Source organism: Dendrobates tinctorius, unplaced genomic scaffold (genome assembly GCF_039654945.1).
Source record: "Dendrobates tinctorius isolate UK_male_01 unplaced genomic scaffold, ASM3965494v1 ptg000079l, whole genome shotgun sequence".
NCBI lineage: Eukaryota > Metazoa > Chordata > Amphibia > Anura > Dendrobatidae > Dendrobates > Dendrobates tinctorius.
The window spans coordinates 1557767-1577790 of NW_027361747.1; the positions used below are offsets into that span (position 1 = coordinate 1557767).

Below are 20024 nucleotides of genomic sequence, written 5' to 3' on the forward strand. Positions count from 1 at the left end.
GGCCTACGTATCCACACGGACACAGATAGCTCCGGAGTGGTGTTCGCAGGTACGCAGGATGCAGTGTCGAGTCACGAGACAACTACGGTGCTTTTTAAGATACGTTTATGGGACTTGAGGGGACTTTCCTCAGTCACGGCCTGATCACCGGAACAGGGGTAACACAGGTTGCCCACACAGGGACTCTAAATAAGCAAACACAGTAACACAGCACACGACTACTCCTGGCAACGGCCGGTCACTATAGGGCTGCGGTTTGGCCGACTACGGGTCCTTAAGTCTAGAGTCTACTTAGCCATCCAAATGTCCCTGGTTGGTGGTCTTTCGGCGAAATAGTTGCTGGACCCAGTTGGTGAGATGTTGACGCAGTCTTTGTGCTCTCCGGCGCGCTGAGGACACTGGAGCCCCACAGGCCCCAGCGGAGTCCTTGGGCGGATGGGCCGCAGCGATGTATAGTGGCGAGTGACAGGCCACCTGCGCAGCTAACGGCTGCGACGGGGAGTCTGCGATCAAGAGAGGCTCAGCTCCTGCTGCGGACCGGGACAGTTATAGCCACCGACGGCGCGGTGCTGGCCGCGGCCACTAGTGAAAGCTGGGCGGCCGCGGGTGGCAGGGAACAGGCTGCGGTCACGAGCTCAGGGGAGGCGGCCACGGGCGACCGCGGGTAGGCCGCAGCCGTGGGCAAAGGGGAGGCGACAGCGGCCATGGGCTGTGCTGGGGCCGCAGTGGACGCGGTCTGGAGAGGGGCAACAAGTCTCCGACGGCTCTCTGGATACTGTCCCTCTGGAGTCCTCAGTCGGCGTCCTCCCTGGCGCTGGTGAGTCGCTCTAGCTGGCAGTCGCTCCCACGCTCTCCTGCTCTGTCTGTCCCGGTCTGCTGACTCATCGTCTGGGGAATTCCCCACCTCCTTTATATCGGTCCCTCCCCCAGCCCACCTGTCAGTCACAGCGGTCCATCCTCGAATCCTGTCCCCTGGAAACAGTTTTCCCCGGAACCCAGATGACGACTTCTCTTGCTCCGGAATGGACACTCGACGGGGGCCGTTCCTCCCACACCGGTACCGGTTTTTCCGGTATCGGAATTATCTGGACGTGTGAAACCGCCCTGAATCTGAGCCATAGGGCTCACTCAGACGGGCGTATAAATCCGACGTGTGTTCTCTGATTCTTTATTCGGACAGCACACTGACCCATGTTATTCCATAGGGCTGCTCAGATGTAGGATTTATTTCTCAGTCCGACTGTCAAAAATAAATCACAGCATGCAGTACTTACAACTGAGACTCACACATTCAAGTCTGTGTGTGTGAGAATAAAAATCGGATCCTGCACAAACCATCAGAGCGTCATCCGATAGATTTCTATAGTGAACCTGTATGTGATTGGGTCGCCCTCCCAGGGCTGTGGGGTACTCGGTACCGGGCCGGTGTCAGTGGGATGTGTCACAGCAGCGGTGACCCGGACCATGGCCCTGGGCGCCCAAGTGATGGAGGGAATGTAGTTAATGGAATGGCATAGTTCGTGACGCCACCTGTGGTGTTTGGCAAGCAAGATGTTAAGCCAACGCTGCGTGCAGATCCTCTGGGGCTGATAGTGTGTTGCAGCATAGATGGTGTAGCTCCCCACAGGTGAAGCTGTAACCCCAGGGCACTGTAATTGCGATAGATGAGGATAGGCGCAGGCGGTGTGAGGAATGTTGGTACTCAGATGTAGCGGTGCTGACGGTGTTAGCGCACAAATGAATGGACGACACCAGGGCTTGCCGTTCCAAAGCTTTACTCACAGTTGTGGTACACACTGGTGCCCGCTTCCATGCTGTGTCCTCCGGGGCAGAGACTCAATCAACCTCCCGGGCAAGTCAGGATTCTCCTCTCCAACACTCCGCCAACATGTACCTTTCCTGAACGACTCCTCTATTGTGCCTTAAGGTGTGAAGAGCTCCAGTACCGTGGTACTCTGGAGTTCCTCCCGTCAGATGTTCCTAACAACTCTACTTGTATGGCAGACAGCTGTAGCCTCTCTCGGGGACTTCCTTCTCCGGAGTCCTGGCTCTCTATTCAGTTGCTGTTGTGCCCCAAGTCTTAGATGGGAGTAGTGCATTTACAGCCAATTACTCCACCGGTGTCTGCTGCAGAACCATAAGAGTCCATACAACCTCGGGGACCAGGCCCCGGCCTTGCGCTGAGAACCTATAGGAAGGGTTCCACTTCCAACCAATGTCTCCTCTCTGTTCTCCTACTCCTTCGTTCCGCACTGTTCCTTCTCTCTCTTATGGAAGCTTAGGTTGCAACTCTACGTCCTTCTGTTCCTTTCCCGTGCCAGCTGGCTCAGATCACTGAGGCAGCTGCAGCACTCCTTCTCCTCGGACCCGTCCTCAGACTCACCTGACTGACTGTCCTACAGACTGACCTCCCACCAGACTGAACTCTCTCAGACTGATCTCCAGACTGATCTGTAATTCTAAACCTTCCCAACCTTTTATATGGATCTCAACTCCACCCACCTCCCAGCACATCCAGTGCTCCATGCAGGGAACCACCAAGGCACTCCTAATGGAAGAGAGAGACACCTCAATGTGGTTGTGCAGAACTACCCTGTTGTGTGGGGTGCGAGTGTTGGAGTGTGGAAAGGAGCTCCCAACTTACCTAGGTGGTGGGACATAGTAACATAGTAACATAGTAATTAAGGTTGAAGGGAGACTTTAAGTCCATCTAGTTCAACCCATATCCTATCCTAACTTGGGATAGGTGCAGTACCTCTGTGACGACTGAGCCTCAGGGGCGCCACATGATCATGGACATGTTTTAATGTAATGATATGAAGAATTGAACATGGACGTCACACGGATGTAAAAAAAACAGACACACAAATGTCACATGGATGAAAATGTGATGAAATTAGAAAAAAATTGTCCAAGTCAGAGGATTTTTCATGCGCTCTTCTGCAGACACCCTTAGTTGCAAATTTTTGCCAATCCCCCTCTAAAAACACAGAAATCCAGAATCACCAACCAGTCGCTTTTCCCTTGGCTTCCTCTGCTCGGGTCTGCAATGCTTCATGCTTATTCAGCAGGAAAATGAGCCCTAATAATAATGACAGGCGCTGCCCCTGGATATTATCAGGTGTCTCCAAAGGCCTAAAATAAAACTCTTCGCCTGCAACTCCTCAGCTCTCGGTCAGTGAACTGATTTGCAATGCAAAGTTTGCCCATTAATAACGGAGGCGCTACCCCTACGTTACATTGACCTCCGATGAAGATCTCTGCGCTAATTACCTCCTGTTACCACCGTCTCCAACAAGTATATGGGGAGACTCCTCGCAAAGAAAATCCTTTGGAATGAAAAGCAGAAAATTCAACCTGGCAGGATCCCTGCTGAGAATCTGGCACCAGGTGGTCGCCCGCACGCTAATACATTATTCCAATTCATTATTTAGCGTTTCCATCCAATTTTATTTTCATTTACAAGTGCCCATAATAAATGGATGCGAGGGATTAGTTAAACATCTAGAAAGGAGCCACAAGTCCAACGACCACACTATCGGCCTTATACGATATATATGTATACTCTTTCGTCTAGGCAGTAAATGTATAGGAAGGTGCCCCCGCAGCATTGAATGAGGTTTCTTTTCTTTCTGCAAAAAAACCCACGTCAAATTAGGCTGCATTTAGAAATAAATTGTGAGTAATGAGGGGGGCTTGTGTGCCGGATGCCATTGTGAGCCAAGTCCCAGGGGAAGCCACCGCTCAGCCTCTATATTGGTGACAATGGCTAGTAGTGAGTGGCAGGGAGCCCCGCTCATTAGCTGCCTTGTGACCCTGGGGGCTGGGAGTGACAGCCGGGGGGCTCTAGCAAAGCTGCCAGACATGCACATAGGGAGACCACCAGAGAATGACTTCACATGAGAGAAGGCAGGAGCAGCCCCCAACTTGAGATAGACCCCAGCCCTCTGAGCTGCAGCAAGCCTCACTTATGTCAGTACCTGGAATCACTGCTCAGTACTGGAATCTCCAAAGAACTCAGCAGCAAGTTGCTCTGTGAATTGTGACCTGCTCCTGTTTGCACTGCCCATACAGAAGTCAGAGACCACCAGAGGCGGACTGCACATGAGAGAAAACAGCAGCAGAGACCCCCAAACCCTGGGGCTATAGGAAACCCAGAGCAGAGCCACCCAGTAATGCCAACAGGAGACCCCCTTCAACATGTTGGATAGGATTCTGGACTGAATGATCTGCCAGTCTCTTCATGCCCTCCTGCCTCCATTTCTATCCTTGCCATGTAAATGGACCTGTGTGCAAATTCAATGGGTGATTTTTCGAAAATCCAGATATAAGTTCTCCGCAAAGTGACAACTTTTTTTTGTTCTTTGGTTTGGCCACCGTGGAGTGACTATGAAGTTACTGGGATGCTACTTGATGCTTTCCTTCTTTACTTGGGGTAATGCCAGGGCCCAGGGGGAGTACTGTCATGGATGGGTGGACGGTGCTGGCAATTACCAGGCAGGCTTCCAGTGTCCTGAGGATTTCGATACTGCGGACGCCACTATCTGTTGCGGGTCGTGCTCACTGCGCTATTGTTGCGCAGCGTCAGATGCCAGACTGGAGCAGGGCGGCTGTACCAATGACAGGGAGCTGGAGAATACTGGAGTCACTGCCCGTGAGTATCAATGCACTGGACCACTGTACTGTGATCAACGCCTCTTAGGACTTGTTCACACATTGAGTATTTGCAGCATTTTTTTTCTATTCATTTTTTTTTGTGCGCAAAAAAATGCAATATTTTACAATCCCATCATAATGAACATAATTTCATCCCCCATGCTGTGTTTTACTTCATTTCATTTTTAAACCATCAATGCATTTTTTTTATATTTGCAGCATGTCAGTTTTTCCAAAATTTTTGCAGCGTTTTTCACCCACTCAAATGAATGGGGGAAAAAATCCTGAAAAATGCATGTAATACATGCTGCGTTTTTCCTGCCAACACCTGCGTTTTTCACACAGAAAAACACGCTGCAAAAACACCCTGTGTGAACATACTCTTAGAGCACTAAAAGTCCCAGCAAACTTTATTTTCTGATGACAATGGATGCAAATGGCAACATTTTTAAAATAATACTAATAAATGATGAATTATTGGCAACAATAAGTCTGGGGCTAAACGGTGACATGTTTCACGCAGCAACATTTGTCACAAAAAATTGCACAATGAAAAACATTGTGACTGTTACACAGTCGGCGGTTGGTCGCTGGGTGTAATGTGACTGTTTTGCAGTCGGCGGTAGGTCGCTGGGTGTAATGTGACTGTTTTGCAGTCGGCGGTTGGTCGCTGGGTGTAATGTGACTGTTTTGCAGTCGGCGGTTGGTCGCTGGGTGTAATGTGACTGTTTTGCAGTCGGCGGTTGGTCGCTGGGTGTAATGTGACTGTTTCGCAGTCGGCGGTAGGTCGCTGGGTGTAATGTGACTGTTTCGCAGTCGGCGGTAGGTCGCTGGGTGTAATGTGACTGTTTCGCAGTCGGCGGTAGGTCGCTGGGTGTAATGTGATCCTGTTTTGCTGTCAGCGGTAAGTCGCAGGGTGTAATGTTAGGCCGGAGTCACACTAGCGATTAAATCGGATGAATGCAATGCAATAAAAAAATCGCATTGCATTCATCCCAATGTTATTCTATGGTGCTGCTCCCATCATGCGTTTTTTTATCTGATCCGTTCCTCGGACCGAGACAATCGCAGCATGAAAACGCACCACATGTGTGACTTGCGATTAAATCGCAAGACTTCTCCAGGTCAACAGGAAAGAGCATCAGGCATTGACATTGGATGTAAATTTGATGCTTAGATGCGAATAAAATCGGTTCATCGCCGGAAAATGGGATGACAGACGGATCCCTGGACAAGAATTCTTTGTGCGATTTCGTATCGTTAAAATGGGACCGATTTTTTATTCGTTGTGTGTGACTCCAGCCTTACTCCGTTTTGCAGTCGGTGGTAGGTCGCTGGGTGTAATGTGACTGTTTTGCAGTCGGCGGTAGGTCGATGGGTGTAATGTGATCCTGTTTCGCTGTCAGCGGTAAGTTGCAGGGTGTAATGTTACTCTGTTTTGCAGTCGGCAGTAGGTCACAGCGTGTAATGTGACTCCGTTTTGCAGTCGGTGGTAGGTCACTGGGTGTAATGTGACTGTTTTGCAGTCGGTGGTAGGTCACTGGGTGTAATGTGACTGTTTTGCAGTCGGCGGTAGGTCTCTGGGTGTAATGTCACTTTATTTCGCAGTCTGCGGTAGGTTGCAGGGTGTAATGTGACTGTTTCGCAGTCGGCGGTAGGTTTCAGGGTGTAATGTGACTGTTTCACAGTTGGTGATAGGTCGCAGGGTGTAATGTGACTGTTTTGCAGTCAGCCGTATGTCGCTGGGTGTAATGTGACTCTGTTTGCAGTCGGCGGTAGTTCGCTGGGTGTAATGTGACTGTTTCTCAGTTGGAAGTAAGTCGCAGGGTCTAATGTGACTCTGTTTTGCAGTCGGCGGTAGGTCACTGGGTGTAATGTGATCTTCTTTCGCTGTCGGCCGGCGGTAGGTTTCAGGGTGTAATGTGACTCTGTTTTGCAGTTGACGATAGGTTGCTGGGTGTAATGTGACTCTGTTACGCAGTCGGCGGTTGGTCGCTGGGTGTAATGTGACTCTGTTTCGCAGTCAGCCGTATGTCGCTGGGTGTAATGTGACTCTGTTTTCGCAGTCGGCGGTAGGTCGCTGGGTGTAATGTGATCCTGTTTCGCTGTCGGCGGTAGGTCACAGCGTGTAATGTTACTCTCTTTCGCAGTTGGTGGTAGGTCGCTGGGTGTAATGTTACTGTTTTTCAGTCGGCGGTAGGTCGCTGGGTGTAATGTGATCCTGTTTCGCTGTCGGCAGTAAGTTGCAGGGTGTAATGTTACTCTGTTTTGTAGTCGGCGGTAGGTCACAGCGTGTAATGTGACTGTTTTGCAGTCGGCGGTAGGTCGCTGGGTGTAATGTGACTCTGTTTCGCAGTCGGCGGTAGGTCGCTGGGTGTAATGTGACTGTTTCGCAGTCGGCGGTAGGTCGCAGGGTGTAATGTGACTCTGTTTTGCAGTCAGCGGTAGGTCGTGTAATGTGACTCCACAGGAAATAATTAGATGAGATGTTGCGATGTGACACCAACATTACAATGTTGCGCAATGCGACACTACACACACACGGTCGAATCATTGCATCTATTTCCAGCCTAATACGATGGACATAGCAAAAAAGGGAAACTCAGTGACAAACTACATTGCAGAAGGGATTTATCAGATTGTCAGTCCTGACGGTTACACTGTTACCAGTATGGCTGGTGGAAGGCAGGGCACCAGTAATAACATGCAGTAGGTACCGAGAGACTCCTAGTATAGAAGTGTAGATTTTCCAACAAAATAATAAATAACCAATATTTAGCGTGAAATCATTGTATTACTGCCAAGTATCCAAAGTAGCCAATATGTCATACGTAATAGCCCTCCTCTACTGGTAATCCTGCCAAGAAAGATAATTAATTCGTAGAACATTTAGGAGATGTTCACAAGTAAAAACTTTCTTCTGCAAATTCTTCTGCATCAAAATCTGCTACGAATTCTACATGTGTCACATGTGCTGTGCATCAGTCTGTGATTTCTAGTGGATGTTGTCATACACATTGCAGTCCGCACCAGAAATCCACAGGATAAATGTAGCATTAAAATCTGAACTGTAGGTCAATTTCCGCAGCTGATTTTTTTGTTCTGTCGCGTTTAGATCAAATCTGGTGTAAACGCATCCATTTGGCTGCTACTGTAATACGCTGCCGGGATTTTGCCTGAAAATCTGGAAGGGAAATCCATGTCATGTAAACATAACCTTACAAGATTGGTAGACACGTGTGTAGGTCTATAATGATCGGTGACTCAGATAACATTGTAAATCACATTCACTAAATGTTAGGAGCAATCGAAAAGGGTTTATTTGGAATCTCAAGCAATGATTCTTCTATTTATCTATCTATCAATTTTATCTATCTATCTATCTATCATCAATTGTATCTATGACTCTATATATCGATATATCTACAGTATCTACTATCTATCTATTTACTATCCATCCATCAAATCATTTTTCTATCTAAATACCAAAATATATAGCAGAGTCAAAAATATATAGGTGGGTGCAAAACCTACCAGGCAAACCCAAACCTAAATACATATCCAAAAAAGATGAAAGCAGCACTCTAAAAGTCCAAAATTCAGTGGTTTATTGACCTGGGTCAATAAACCACTGAATGTTGGACTTTTGGAGTGCTGCCTTCATCATTTTTTGGATATATACAGTGGGAAAAATAAGCATTTGATACACTGCCGAGTTTGCAAGTTTCCCCACCAACAGAAATGGAGAGCTCTGTAATTTTTATCGTAGATACACTTCACCTGTGAGAGACAGAATCTGAAAAAAAAAATCACATTGTATGATTTTTAAATAATTGATTTGCATTTTATTGCATGACATGAAATAAGTATTTGATATAGTAGAAAAATGGACCTTAATATTTGGTACAAAAATCTTTGTTTGCAATTACAGAGGGCAGACGTTTCCTGTAGTTTTTGACCAAGTTTGCACGCACTGCAGCATGGATTTTGTCCCACTCATCCATACAGATCTTCTCCAGATCTTTCAGGTTTTGGGGCTGTCGCTGGGCAACCTTGAGTTTCAGCTCCCTCCAAAGATTTTCTATTGGGTTCAGATCTGGAGACTCTAGGCCACTCTAGAAACACTGTGTGTTTCGGCTCATTGTCATGGTGAAAGACCCAGCCACGACCCATCTGCAATGTTCTTACTGAGAGAAGGAGGTTGTTTTCCAAAATGTCGCAATACATGACCACATCCATCCTCCCTTCAATACGTTGCAGTCCTCCTGTCCTATTTGCAGAAAAGCACCTAAAAAGTATGATGTTTCCCCCCACCATCCTTCACAGTTGGGATGGTGTTCTTGGGGTTGTACTCATCCTTCTTCTTCCTCCAAACATGGCCAGTGGAGTTGATACCAAAAAGTTCTATTTTGTTGTCTTCTGACCACATGACCTTCTCCCATGCCTCCTCTGGATCATCCAGATGCTCATTGGCGAACCTCAAATGGACCTGGACATGTGCTGGCGTGAGCAGGGGGAGCAGGTGTGTTTCCTGCAGGATTTTAATCCATGACTGAGTAGTGTGTTACTAATGGTAATGTTTGAGACTGTGGTCCCAGCTCTCTTCAGGTCATTGACCAGGTCCTATCTATCTATCTAAATCCATCTTCAACTTATTGGGATCCAGTCTTACCTCCAGTGTTTTACACCAGCTGCTTTCTCCAGCTCACATTTCATCCTCAGTAGGCCTGGACAGCAGGAGTCCTGTAAAAACAGTAACCGTCATTTTAATTTTTTTCCATAAATCAATACTGCATGTGAAAATAAGAATTTTTGTGATATATTTTTTCAGAGATATCCACTTCTTTCTCCTCCAGTACTGATCTTTCATTCTCACAATTATAAATTGATGGGTAATATCTGTATTTAGTGAATACAGACTTTCCCATAATAAAGATAAATATTAAATCGCCATAGTTTTCCCACAAAGTTGTGGTACTTATCAGCCTCCCTCTTGTTCCCGACGTGTTTTCCCCTTAAAAGATGCAAGGGTTCATCAGGGGATCCCGGGTTGAGGGCTCCAATGTCCCCCTTGGCCGAGATCAATGCTGTATGTGGCTGGTGATAAGCACCACAACTTTGTGGGACAACTCTTTATGGCGATTTAATATTTATCTTTATCACTGGACCCACATTATTGCTTTTCTATGTTTGAGAACAAGAGGGAACTATTTTTTTCTGCTATTGGATTGCTACCATATTGAGATCTGCAAAACAGTTATTCCCCTGTTATTCTAATGGTTGTCTGAACCACAGCTAGTGGTGGCCTCCATCTTCAGACGAACAGGACTTACTATTTAGGGTATTTATACATCTGCCCAAGTCCTTTTTGTTACATCACTGAGGATGAAATCAAGTTGTTATTCTTGTGATTACACATTTCTGGCTACATCCCCTTTTAGATGACATATAGCAATATAAGATTTTGAGATATTTATCTACCTTCCTATGAGACCATTTGGTCTCTATATTAGGGGTACCTTGCGGAATTTTTTTTTCTATGTATGTGTGTGATTTTTGTGTATTTTTCAGTGTATTTAGTATGTCAAGGGTGCACTTGGGCCTTTAGACTACCGACGTTGAGTGGGGCGCCATCATGTCTACAACCAGGGTGCCAATCTCCTCTGACAAGTAGGGCGATTCCTTAGGGCTCTTCTAGGGAGAGATTAGCCTTTATATTAGGTTACTATATTTATTCCCTGTTGGCCCGTATACTTTTACATTGCACCATTTTTTAATAAAACATTGATTTTTAATATACTGCATTTATATCAATAAAAGTTAATTCTTAGAGGTATTTTTTTTCTCTTGGATTTAAATAATAATATTGAGACCCTACTATTCCTAAAAGGTTTTGTTCTAGCTCCTCCTCCCCTTCTCTATAGAATTTTAAAAGCACCAACGTTCATCTCCTATCTCAGTAAAGGAAAAATCTGTGTCCACTGAACACAGATTTTCTAGATTTTAACCACAAATTTACAGTGAAAGAACCATCCAAGAGGAGAAAGAAGAAAATATCTCTGCTGATATATATTACAAAGTTGTTTCTTTTCCTGTGTTCTTTTGACTTTTGATACAGATATCACATCGGACAAATTGAACACCAAATGGATGTAAAAAATGTCACTTTTTTTTTCAGGATGAAAAAATGGACAATTTTGCATACACTCGTCTGAACTGGGCCTTAGATGCTAAAAAACAAACAGCACTCCATGGCACACGCATGCCATCTGGTGCTGTCCATTTTTTCACAGACCAATTAATTTGCTTTTGGAAAATTTGATTCATGCATGAGATAAAAAATGGACGTCTCTTCATTTTGTTTTTTGGACAAAAGGGATAGATATGTGAATAGCCCCATAGACTATAATGGGTCCATGTTCTGGCTGTGAAAAAAAGGATATCTGAATGAGGCCTAAGGGGAAGAACAATGTCTCAGTAACCAATTACTATATGTAGGTAGTGCAGCCAGACAGCTGTTTAAATTGGATCACACTGCGCAGCCGGTCCGCGCACAGTCCGATCTCAGTCCGATTTATACAGCCGTCTAACTGCGCCCTTTATTAGATTTATTCCTCTTTTCAGTAGTAATTCTATGACTTCTCACATAAACAGCAGAGTGGAGTTTGTCATGTGTCACAGCTCTATGCACTGTGAAATGATGGTTTGTTATTTGTGCTGTTACATAGGACCTGTCACGTCGCCGCCAGACTCAGGGCCTGCTGTTCTGGCTTCGGCCACTAGGAGGCGCCGGACTGGTACGTCGCCGCCAGACTCAGGGCCTGCTGTTCCGGCTTCGGCCACTAGGAGGCGCCGGACTGACACGTCACCACCAGACTCGGGGCCTGCGGTTCCGGTCTCGGCCACTAGGAGGCGCTGGACCGTCAAGTCTCCGTCGGACTCAGGGACGGCTGTTCCTGCCTCAGCCACTGGGAGGCGCCGTGGTTCGCTCCAGGGTGAGGGTGGTGACAGAGAAGTGGCTCCTGTGCAGGCATCTGGTGGGCGCAGGCTCCGCCCCTCTGTCAGTCATGTAGGGCTTACTGCATCTCCATCTGGCCTGGTCCTGGGGGCGGTCCTAATTACATCATCAGTCCAGGAACCTGTGAGGGAGGACCTGATCCCTCAAATACCTTGGGACTGGTCTTGCAAGCCGCCGGATATATTCTTGGTTCCCCTGCGTACTACTTTGTAATTTGCTATAGTGAAAACTCTGACCTCAGCCTGGATTTCTGATCATTCTATTGCCTGCTGTTTTTGTACCTCCGCCTCTCTTCCGATTTTTTGACGCTGATCTTCGCTTGGATTCCTGACTCTCCTTCCGCCTGCTGATTCTGTACCTTGCTGCCCTCCTGGTTTTAGTGACCCTCGCCTGGACTTTTGACTCTCCTTCTGTCTGCTGATTTCGTGCCTCTGCTGCCCTCCGGCCTCCGACTCCTGCCTCCTGACCTTGATTACGGGTTTTAGTTTTGACCCCTTGGCGGCCATCCTGCTCTGGTCCACTGCTCCACCAGACAGCTACCCCCTGGGCCTTGCTACAATTCCAGATCCCTGAATAGGGGTTAAGGGTCTCGGGGTTACTCAGGGTGCTGTCCATACTGCAGCCCAGATTCGCAGACGGCCGTCACAGGACCTTCTCCCACATCTACAGTAAAATCGCTCGGAGAGTTAGATCACTGCGCACAATCCGTCCAACCCCAAAGAGTTAATTGACAAATTCGGCTCTGCTACTTGTGCTTACAGTGCACTCCTCTATCAGAGAAATGCATCCCCCCTGTATCATGGATTTCTTACTCGTATTTATGCTACTACAGTATATTTTTATATCTTGATCTAAATCCTAAAAGTCATCCAGGAAAAAAAATAATAATCTTTTCTTTGTGCGCCCTTGGCACAGCCTCAGTCAGTCGTAAATTTCTGTAAAACCACTTGAGCTAAGCAATGCATAGAATCTCTTGTGCAGCAATGTGTATTGCTCCAACCAAATTACCTAGGGTGAGGCCTGTAACACTATACCCAGACCTCCTGTACAATACTTCACAGCAAACTCGTCCCAGCGGACCCCCGGTTATGCCCTGTCTGAAGTGCATTTTAATATGTACAGTGCAAAAGGCCATTAATTTTAAGCTCTGTGACAGAAGTAGCACTATGCCTGATAATGTTAGATTGAATTTCATACAATAATATCCTTTTATTATGCACCTATAACATATATCCAAACACTAATGGCCTTATTACCAGCCGGCCTACAGGGGCCATCGGTAAAACAGTTCGCTGGCTGCGTACAGTGAGTGGGAGTGAGTCATGGGTATGTCTGTGCATAATAATCTTGAGGTTATTAACTTCCCTGGACTCTTAAAAATGCAATTAACAATTGCCCAGCATGAATTAGTATACAGGAGTTTACAAATAGTCTTTCAGAGAGGAAGAGGACTAGAGCGTCATAGATTGGGTGTGTGTAGCAATCCTAAAAGTCAATTTCGACCCTCCAAGCCTTACCACTTTAGGATTCAGAAGCCAAACCAGACACTCCATTTGCAGACACATATTTCGGGGTTTTTTTGCTCTTTATCGAGTTTGACTGGGTGAGAGGTCTCTGACAGGTGGTCTACAGCACATTACATACAGTAGATGACTGTTGACTGGCAGCTATCTCAGCTGGCTTTCCCATACAAAATATACAAAAAAAGCTGCACTCTGTAGTGCTAAAGCATGTCAATGTGAAATATATGAAATATGAATAGCAATACTGCTTCTGAATACTAGAAAAAATGAGACGCTTAGCACATAATTTGGCCAATTCATGTAAGCCCATCAACAAACATCAAGGTGGTCTCAAAACTGATGGGTCCCTACATATCTAATGTAAATATCTCTCTCAGGTTGAAGTCTGAATTCCTGGGTGAATGTGCAAATTGCCTCTTCAGCGAAAAAGAGGACTTGTACTCTATAGCGCCTCCTGTTGGAAGTAGCGATCCTACAAGTCACAATCGACCCTTTATCGAGTCTTGCAATATGACTTAGGATAAAAGCCAAATCAAAATGTCAATTTGAAGACACGGTGTTTTGGGCTATTGGACCTCATCAGCGCAAAGTTTGAGAACTGATTTGGCTAGGTGAGAGGCTCTGGACTGAGGTCTAAGGGGTAAGGTTTCTCCTTGTGGAGAGTGACATACCAGCTCTGGAGTGTCAAGGTAACGAGGCTTATTCGCTGTGCAGTGCTCCTCTGGGAAATTTAATATGCAAATTGCCTCTTCTGAGAAAAAGAGGACTTGAACTCTATAGCGCCACCTGTAGGAAGTAGCGGACACCTCTATCAGTAAAGCCTGTATTTATGGGTAGGTAGGATCCTGCTGTAATTAAAACCACCACATGTGGCATTTTCTTGCTCTGACTAGCACTCCTGAGAGAGTAGGCATATCTCCAAATGAACCAAAGAATCATCAGTTCGATATAGGACATGCCGGATCCTTATCTCCCCCAACAATCAACTGTCCAGAGCTCCGATACTTATTGACTGTCTTCCGAAACCGTCGTTATTGGCAGGATTGACCAACGTTAGTCAAATGTGTATTGGAGGCTTAAGTGGTAGAGTTTCTCATTGTGGAGAGTGCCAAGTTGGAGTAGGGGTTCCTATAGGTCATGCAATGATCCTCTGGGTACTTTAATACCCTCTTAAGAGAGAAAGAGGACAAGAATGCTTGGAGGTAACAATTTTAAAATTCACTATTGATATATACAGGAGTTTGGAACAAGTATAAATACATGAATACACATAAGTAAAATGTAAGAAACTGTGACAATATATTTCTAAGTTTTATTGTCCCAAATGCATCAAAAATAAATAAAAAGAAACTTTGTGAAAAGTCTTGATTATAAAATGGCTGAACAAGGTCTGATCCAAAAACAGGCTTACACAATTCCCAGCAGCTTACAAGAGGGGTCTTATGATTCGGCTGCTCCATGCAGACAAAGACCAAACCTAAAAGCAGTGACGAATGAGCAAACAATTTTACTGCTGATACCATGGCACATTCACCCTGAAAATGGCCGCCACGCCGCCGGTATCATCCAAGCCTATTTACCCTGTTGGGAGCCGCACTGCGGGGTCCTATTCTAATGTTGCATGAGAGGGGTGCAAAGAACTGAGGAACATTCATACAACTATCATTCCTATGGCGTTTCTTAGTATTAAGGTGAACATATAAACCCATAAAACAATATTTATTAACCTCTATTAAAAAAACCCCAAACGTCATGCAGTGGGAGTGAAAGGTAAGACACTATGTCTGGATGACCAAACATCTGATTTATGCAGAAACGCAGTGATATCCAGAATCAGTGGATGAGTCCAGTAGACATATACAAGATATTGCTTCTGAATGTCCTATACCCTCATATACCATGTGCCTCTACTCAGTAATATACATGGAAAATCTGATGGACTTATAGGTAATGAGCTTATAAATATAAAAAAAAATCAGAAATACTGGATGGACATAATGTCCCAGGTCACACCTGAATAAACCGATGAGACCCTGGATACATGCCTAGGCTGATACTGACTAGCCACAGAGTTTGGCACCCTAGATATGCAACGGTCTCGCTCAATGTTGGCTCTCACTTTCTCTTCTTATTTAAACATAATGATAAAAGTGCAAGGAGAGCCCATCATAATGATTAACAAAGTTGATGACTTATCATTGATTGCTTGTTAGAATGGTTTCCTCTCTGTCTCGACGCGTTTCTCCTTATTGTAGGTTCATCAGGAGGTTACATGTCTGAGATGTGAAAAGATGATCACAGGCCCATTATGGTGTTATACAGCTCCATTAATTCTGCAACGTAATAAAGACACCTTCATCATTATCCCTATTAATCTAGACTCCTTATCCGTATGTGTGGCACCCCTGAGGGTCCAGTCACCACAGAGGTACTGCACACCTCACCCAGAGGTGTGGTATCCCACAACCAGATAAGGTGAGTGCACCCGGCCAGACTCCAACACCCACATCCCACACACACCAGTAGTGTAGCAGAGCACCCTTTATAGCTCCTTGCTTGGAACACGAAGAGTGCTGGGAGGTGGGCGGAGCGTAGTTTAGGAGGGAGAATCTTAGGATAGAAAGCAAGGTTAGTTCCCTCAGAGGGAGGGAAGTAGACAGACGTGTTCTGCGCAGCTCCTGACTTGCACCAGGAGTTGCCGGACGAAGTGGACTTAAACGGAAGGTTCTCCATTGGAAGGATTGGTTCTTCTAGAGACACGGTTGGAAAGTGTATCCCATAGGTCTCGTTCCACGCTGACCGTCGTCAGGTGGAGGAAGGAACCAGACTGGTCACAAAGGGAACGGCCCCTAGCCTAGATCGCATTCTTCAGGGTGCCACTAGCAAGCCGACAGCTTCGGCTACTTTATGGACCAGCGCCCCCTAACCACAGTTAGTCCGACTGGAAAGGCACTATATAGAATCACAGAAACGGTGAGGCATTGTCGGAACAGGATTCGCAGCTGCTGGAGTGAAGTGCTGGAGTGGAAGGAATCAGTTTATGCAGCAAATTGTTTGGTAACGGCCAGGAAAGGCACACACTGACCGTGAAAGCTGGAAAGGTGCATTTCATTTTATCTGGAAGTTGGCTGGACCCCTCACCTGGAGAACACAGTATTGAAGCGGGTATCTGTGTGCACCAGAACTGTGAGTAAAGCCCATTGAACTACATGCAATTGTGTCTTTCACGTACTTTCCGCGCCTCACACCCAGCTCTGCTACATTCTCCACTCCTCACTTCCTCACCATCTACCAACTCACTTCATCTGCCCTGGGACTACAGCTCTACCTGTGGAGAGCTTCTACATCTCAGCTGCACCACAACATCTGTCCCAGAGAAGCAACACTGCAGCGCTGGTCAATCTGACCAGAAACCACAGGTGGCGTCACAAATCACTTCATAAACTTTATTTCCCATTCAATTCTACCCCTTTTACATGACCGCTTGAGGCCACAGACCGGTCACTGCGACGGAGACATTTCCCATTGAAGTTAACGGACCCAGCGCCGAGTATCCCACGGTCTCTGGGGCGTGTCATATGTCTTTGGAGTGTTAGAGGAAAACGGAGAACCCAGAGGAAACTCACGCATACATGGGGAGAACATACAAACTCCTTGCAGATGTTGTCCTTGGTGGTATTTGAATCCAGGACCCTAGTGCTGCAAAGCAACAATGCTAACCACTATGCCACCATACAGTGCTAACCACTGAGCCACTGTGCCATGTATCCCTATGGTTACAAACTACAAACAAACCCTGTAATCATGTCCAATCCGTCCTCTCTAATGATGTCTGTGAGCAAGATGAGAGGGGTTTATGGAATAAAACAATACATGACTGCAGAATCAGACTAGCCAAAATTTTAACAAGGTACTGGAAATAAAAAATCCAAAAGCGGTGAAAGTCCACCACAAAAAATAAACGTATTTCTGCAATTGATTTTTGGGTTTGTTTTTACAGTGTTCATGACCTTGCAATGTGATTCTCCAGGTTAGTACAATTACGTTGAACCAAATCTGTATAGTATTTGTTTTAAGTGATCAAAAATAAAAAAATAAAATGACATCTCATACAGGAGTAGCCCAGAACAGACTGCTGTTGGACATATAATAACAACTCTGATCTCGCAGAGTGAGCACAGGTTGCTTGTGCACAGCAGACATGAGTGTGAATACATCTCACACACTGAGAAATCTCCCCTAAGCTATGGTGGTCACGTGTTCTTCCTTCCTTGGCGTGTTGATTCCTGCTTATATTTGGTCAGCATCATACAGGGAGAAGTAAACACTATCTGATGGCTAATATCTCCGCAACAGAGATGCGGAATTTAACAAAAAAAAAAAACAAAAAACATTTTATTCCACTCTGTAATTACCATTACATTATAAAAAATGTCGTGAAATGTCCTCTGTAAGGGGTTAACAGCAGTAGAAGCAGCTCAGCTCCACTCGCTGATGTTAGAGGCAGGTGCTGGTGGATCAACCCCAGGGCAAGTGGGGTTCTTACTCGGTACCGGGCCAGTGTCTTTTAGGGGATCTGTTGTGGTGGTAGTGACCCGGTCCGTGGCCCTGGGTGTCCATGTAAAATAGGTGGATTGAATAAAGTTTATGTATGGATAAGTTCGTGACGCCACCTGTGGTATCTGGTCAGAAGGGGACCAGTGCTGCAGTGCAGATCCTCTGGGAAAGATGGTGTGGTGCAGCAAAGATGTAATAGCTCTCCACAGGCAGAGCTGTAGTCCCAGGGCAGCAGTAGTAGATGTTGAGGTAGATGGTGTTGTGTTGGGCACAGAGATGTAGCAGTGCTGAGTAGTTAGATGCAGGAAGAAGGCAATGACACAGCTGAATGCAGTTCCAAAGCTTTACTCATGTTTCTGGCATAGACAGGTGCTCGCTTCTGTGCTGTGTCCTCCAGGTCAGGGGCTCAGCCAACTCCCAGGCAGATGGAATACACCTTTCCAGCACTCCCTTCCGTGTGCCTTTTCTGAACGTTTCCTTACTAGCACTAATCTGAAGTACTTGTAGTTGTGAATTACACTCAAGTTCCTCTTTCTTGCTGTTACTTAGAACTCCATTCGCATGACAGGCAGTTGTAGCCTACTTCGGGAACTCCTTACAATCATGTCCCGGTTCACACACGTTACTGCTGTGTTGTCGAGTCTTAGGTGGGAATAAAGTGGTCACAACATTTATTCCTCCAGTTTCTGCTGTAGAATCATTAGTATCACACACAGCCTCGGATACCGGCGCCCGGGCTTTGGTGCATTTACTTAGGGAAGGGCTCTTCTCTAGCCATAATTCCCAGTTCTCTCATCCTAACGTTCAGTCCTCTTCTATCTTTCTTCTGAAGAAATGATCTTTCTCTTTCTCTCTTTCCTTGCCAGCAGCTCCAGCTCACAGGAGGCTGCTGCATATACGTCCTCTCACTCCATCCCCCTCTCTGGGGATCTGACCTAACGTCCTGTCAGCTTTCCCCCTCTAATGCAAACTAAGCTCCACCCACCTCCCAGCACCCTTCATGAACCAAGCAGGGGCCATAGAGGGTGCTCTGCTGTTCTAAGGTTTCTGTGCTGGGTGCAGGTGCTGGAGTCTGGTCAGGTGTCCCCATCTTACCTGGGATGTGGGATACTACACCACAGGAGGAGGTGCAGTACCTCTGTGGCGACTGAACCCTCAGGGGCGCCACACTGGTTGTGTAAGGGTATGTGCACATGGCCTCTTTTTCAGGGGGTCTCCACTTGGAACCTGCCTGAAAAATTATCTAAAAAACTGTAGGGGTTGTACAGGAAAGATGTATATCTTTGTACCGTGTTAGCCAGTAGATAGAAATATATTCAGAATTGAGAGTCCTCAGTGGTTGATACCTTTTAAGGGCTAACTGAAAAGATGGTAACATATTGCAGGCTTTCGAGACTACTCAGGTCTCTTCATCAGGCATTGACTAATACAAAATCTGAAGAGTCACATATTTATGCACAATACAGCACAGAAAAAATGCAATAGATAAGACAAGTGACGTGAAGCAGAACTATCATTATGGGAGAGGGAGAAACATAAATATTGGACCAGTTCATAGATAAGGAGTCTGGATGTTTTATTGTCCTATTATTGGGGTCTCCTAATGTGTTGTGATGCCCCCACATAGTCTTAGAAGTAAATTCCTTAATTGATGTAACTGGTCCAACTGGACTCTTCAGATTTTGTATTAGTCAATGCCCGATGAAGAGACCTGAGTAGTCTCGAAAGCTTGCAATGTGTTACCATCTTTTCAGTTAGCCCTTAAAAGGTATCAACCACTGAGGACTCTCAATTCTGAATATTTTTGTAGGGGTTGTAGTCACTCAAATGCGGCAGGAGGAAAACAGGAGGCGCGTTTCTTTAAAAAGTCTGTACAGGTTTATTTACTTCATTAACCCCTAAGCAACAACAAACGGTAAACGACCTTCAGAGCAGGCAAAACAACACCAAAATGTCCTTAGCCACGTTCTGCTCCCTCAGGCTTGTGAACACACAGGCTGGGCAATGTCCAGCATGCAGGCTCATTCTGGAGCCCCACACACAGGAAGGCTTCTCCCTCCCAACACACAGACCATGTGCCAAACAACAGCCTCCATTATGTAGGCTGTAACCACACCCACAGGTGAGGTATGTGGGTAGCCAGACCCGCCCATCTCTCATAATTACCAGCAACACGGACCCAGGTGCACTAAACAACATCCTAGTGCTTATGTGCACTAAAGAAAAATACTCCGGGTTACATCACAGGGAGCAGCCATCCCTGTGACACA

The 20024-nt window shown here is 46.1% G+C and overlaps 1 protein-coding gene across 1 annotated transcript in view; it reads left to right on the forward strand.

Moving 5' to 3' along the window:
• The first annotated feature begins 3887 nt into the window (after positions 1-3887).
• SHISA3 (shisa family member 3) overlaps positions 3888-20024 on the forward strand; it is a 56729-nt gene continuing 40592 nt past the window's right edge. Inside the window, exon 1 of the mRNA XM_073583437.1 lies at positions 3888-4654. Within this exon, the coding sequence (XP_073439538.1) occupies positions 4390-4654 (265 nt within the window). The 5' untranslated portion in view covers positions 3888-4389. The remainder of the gene's footprint in view (positions 4655-20024) is intronic.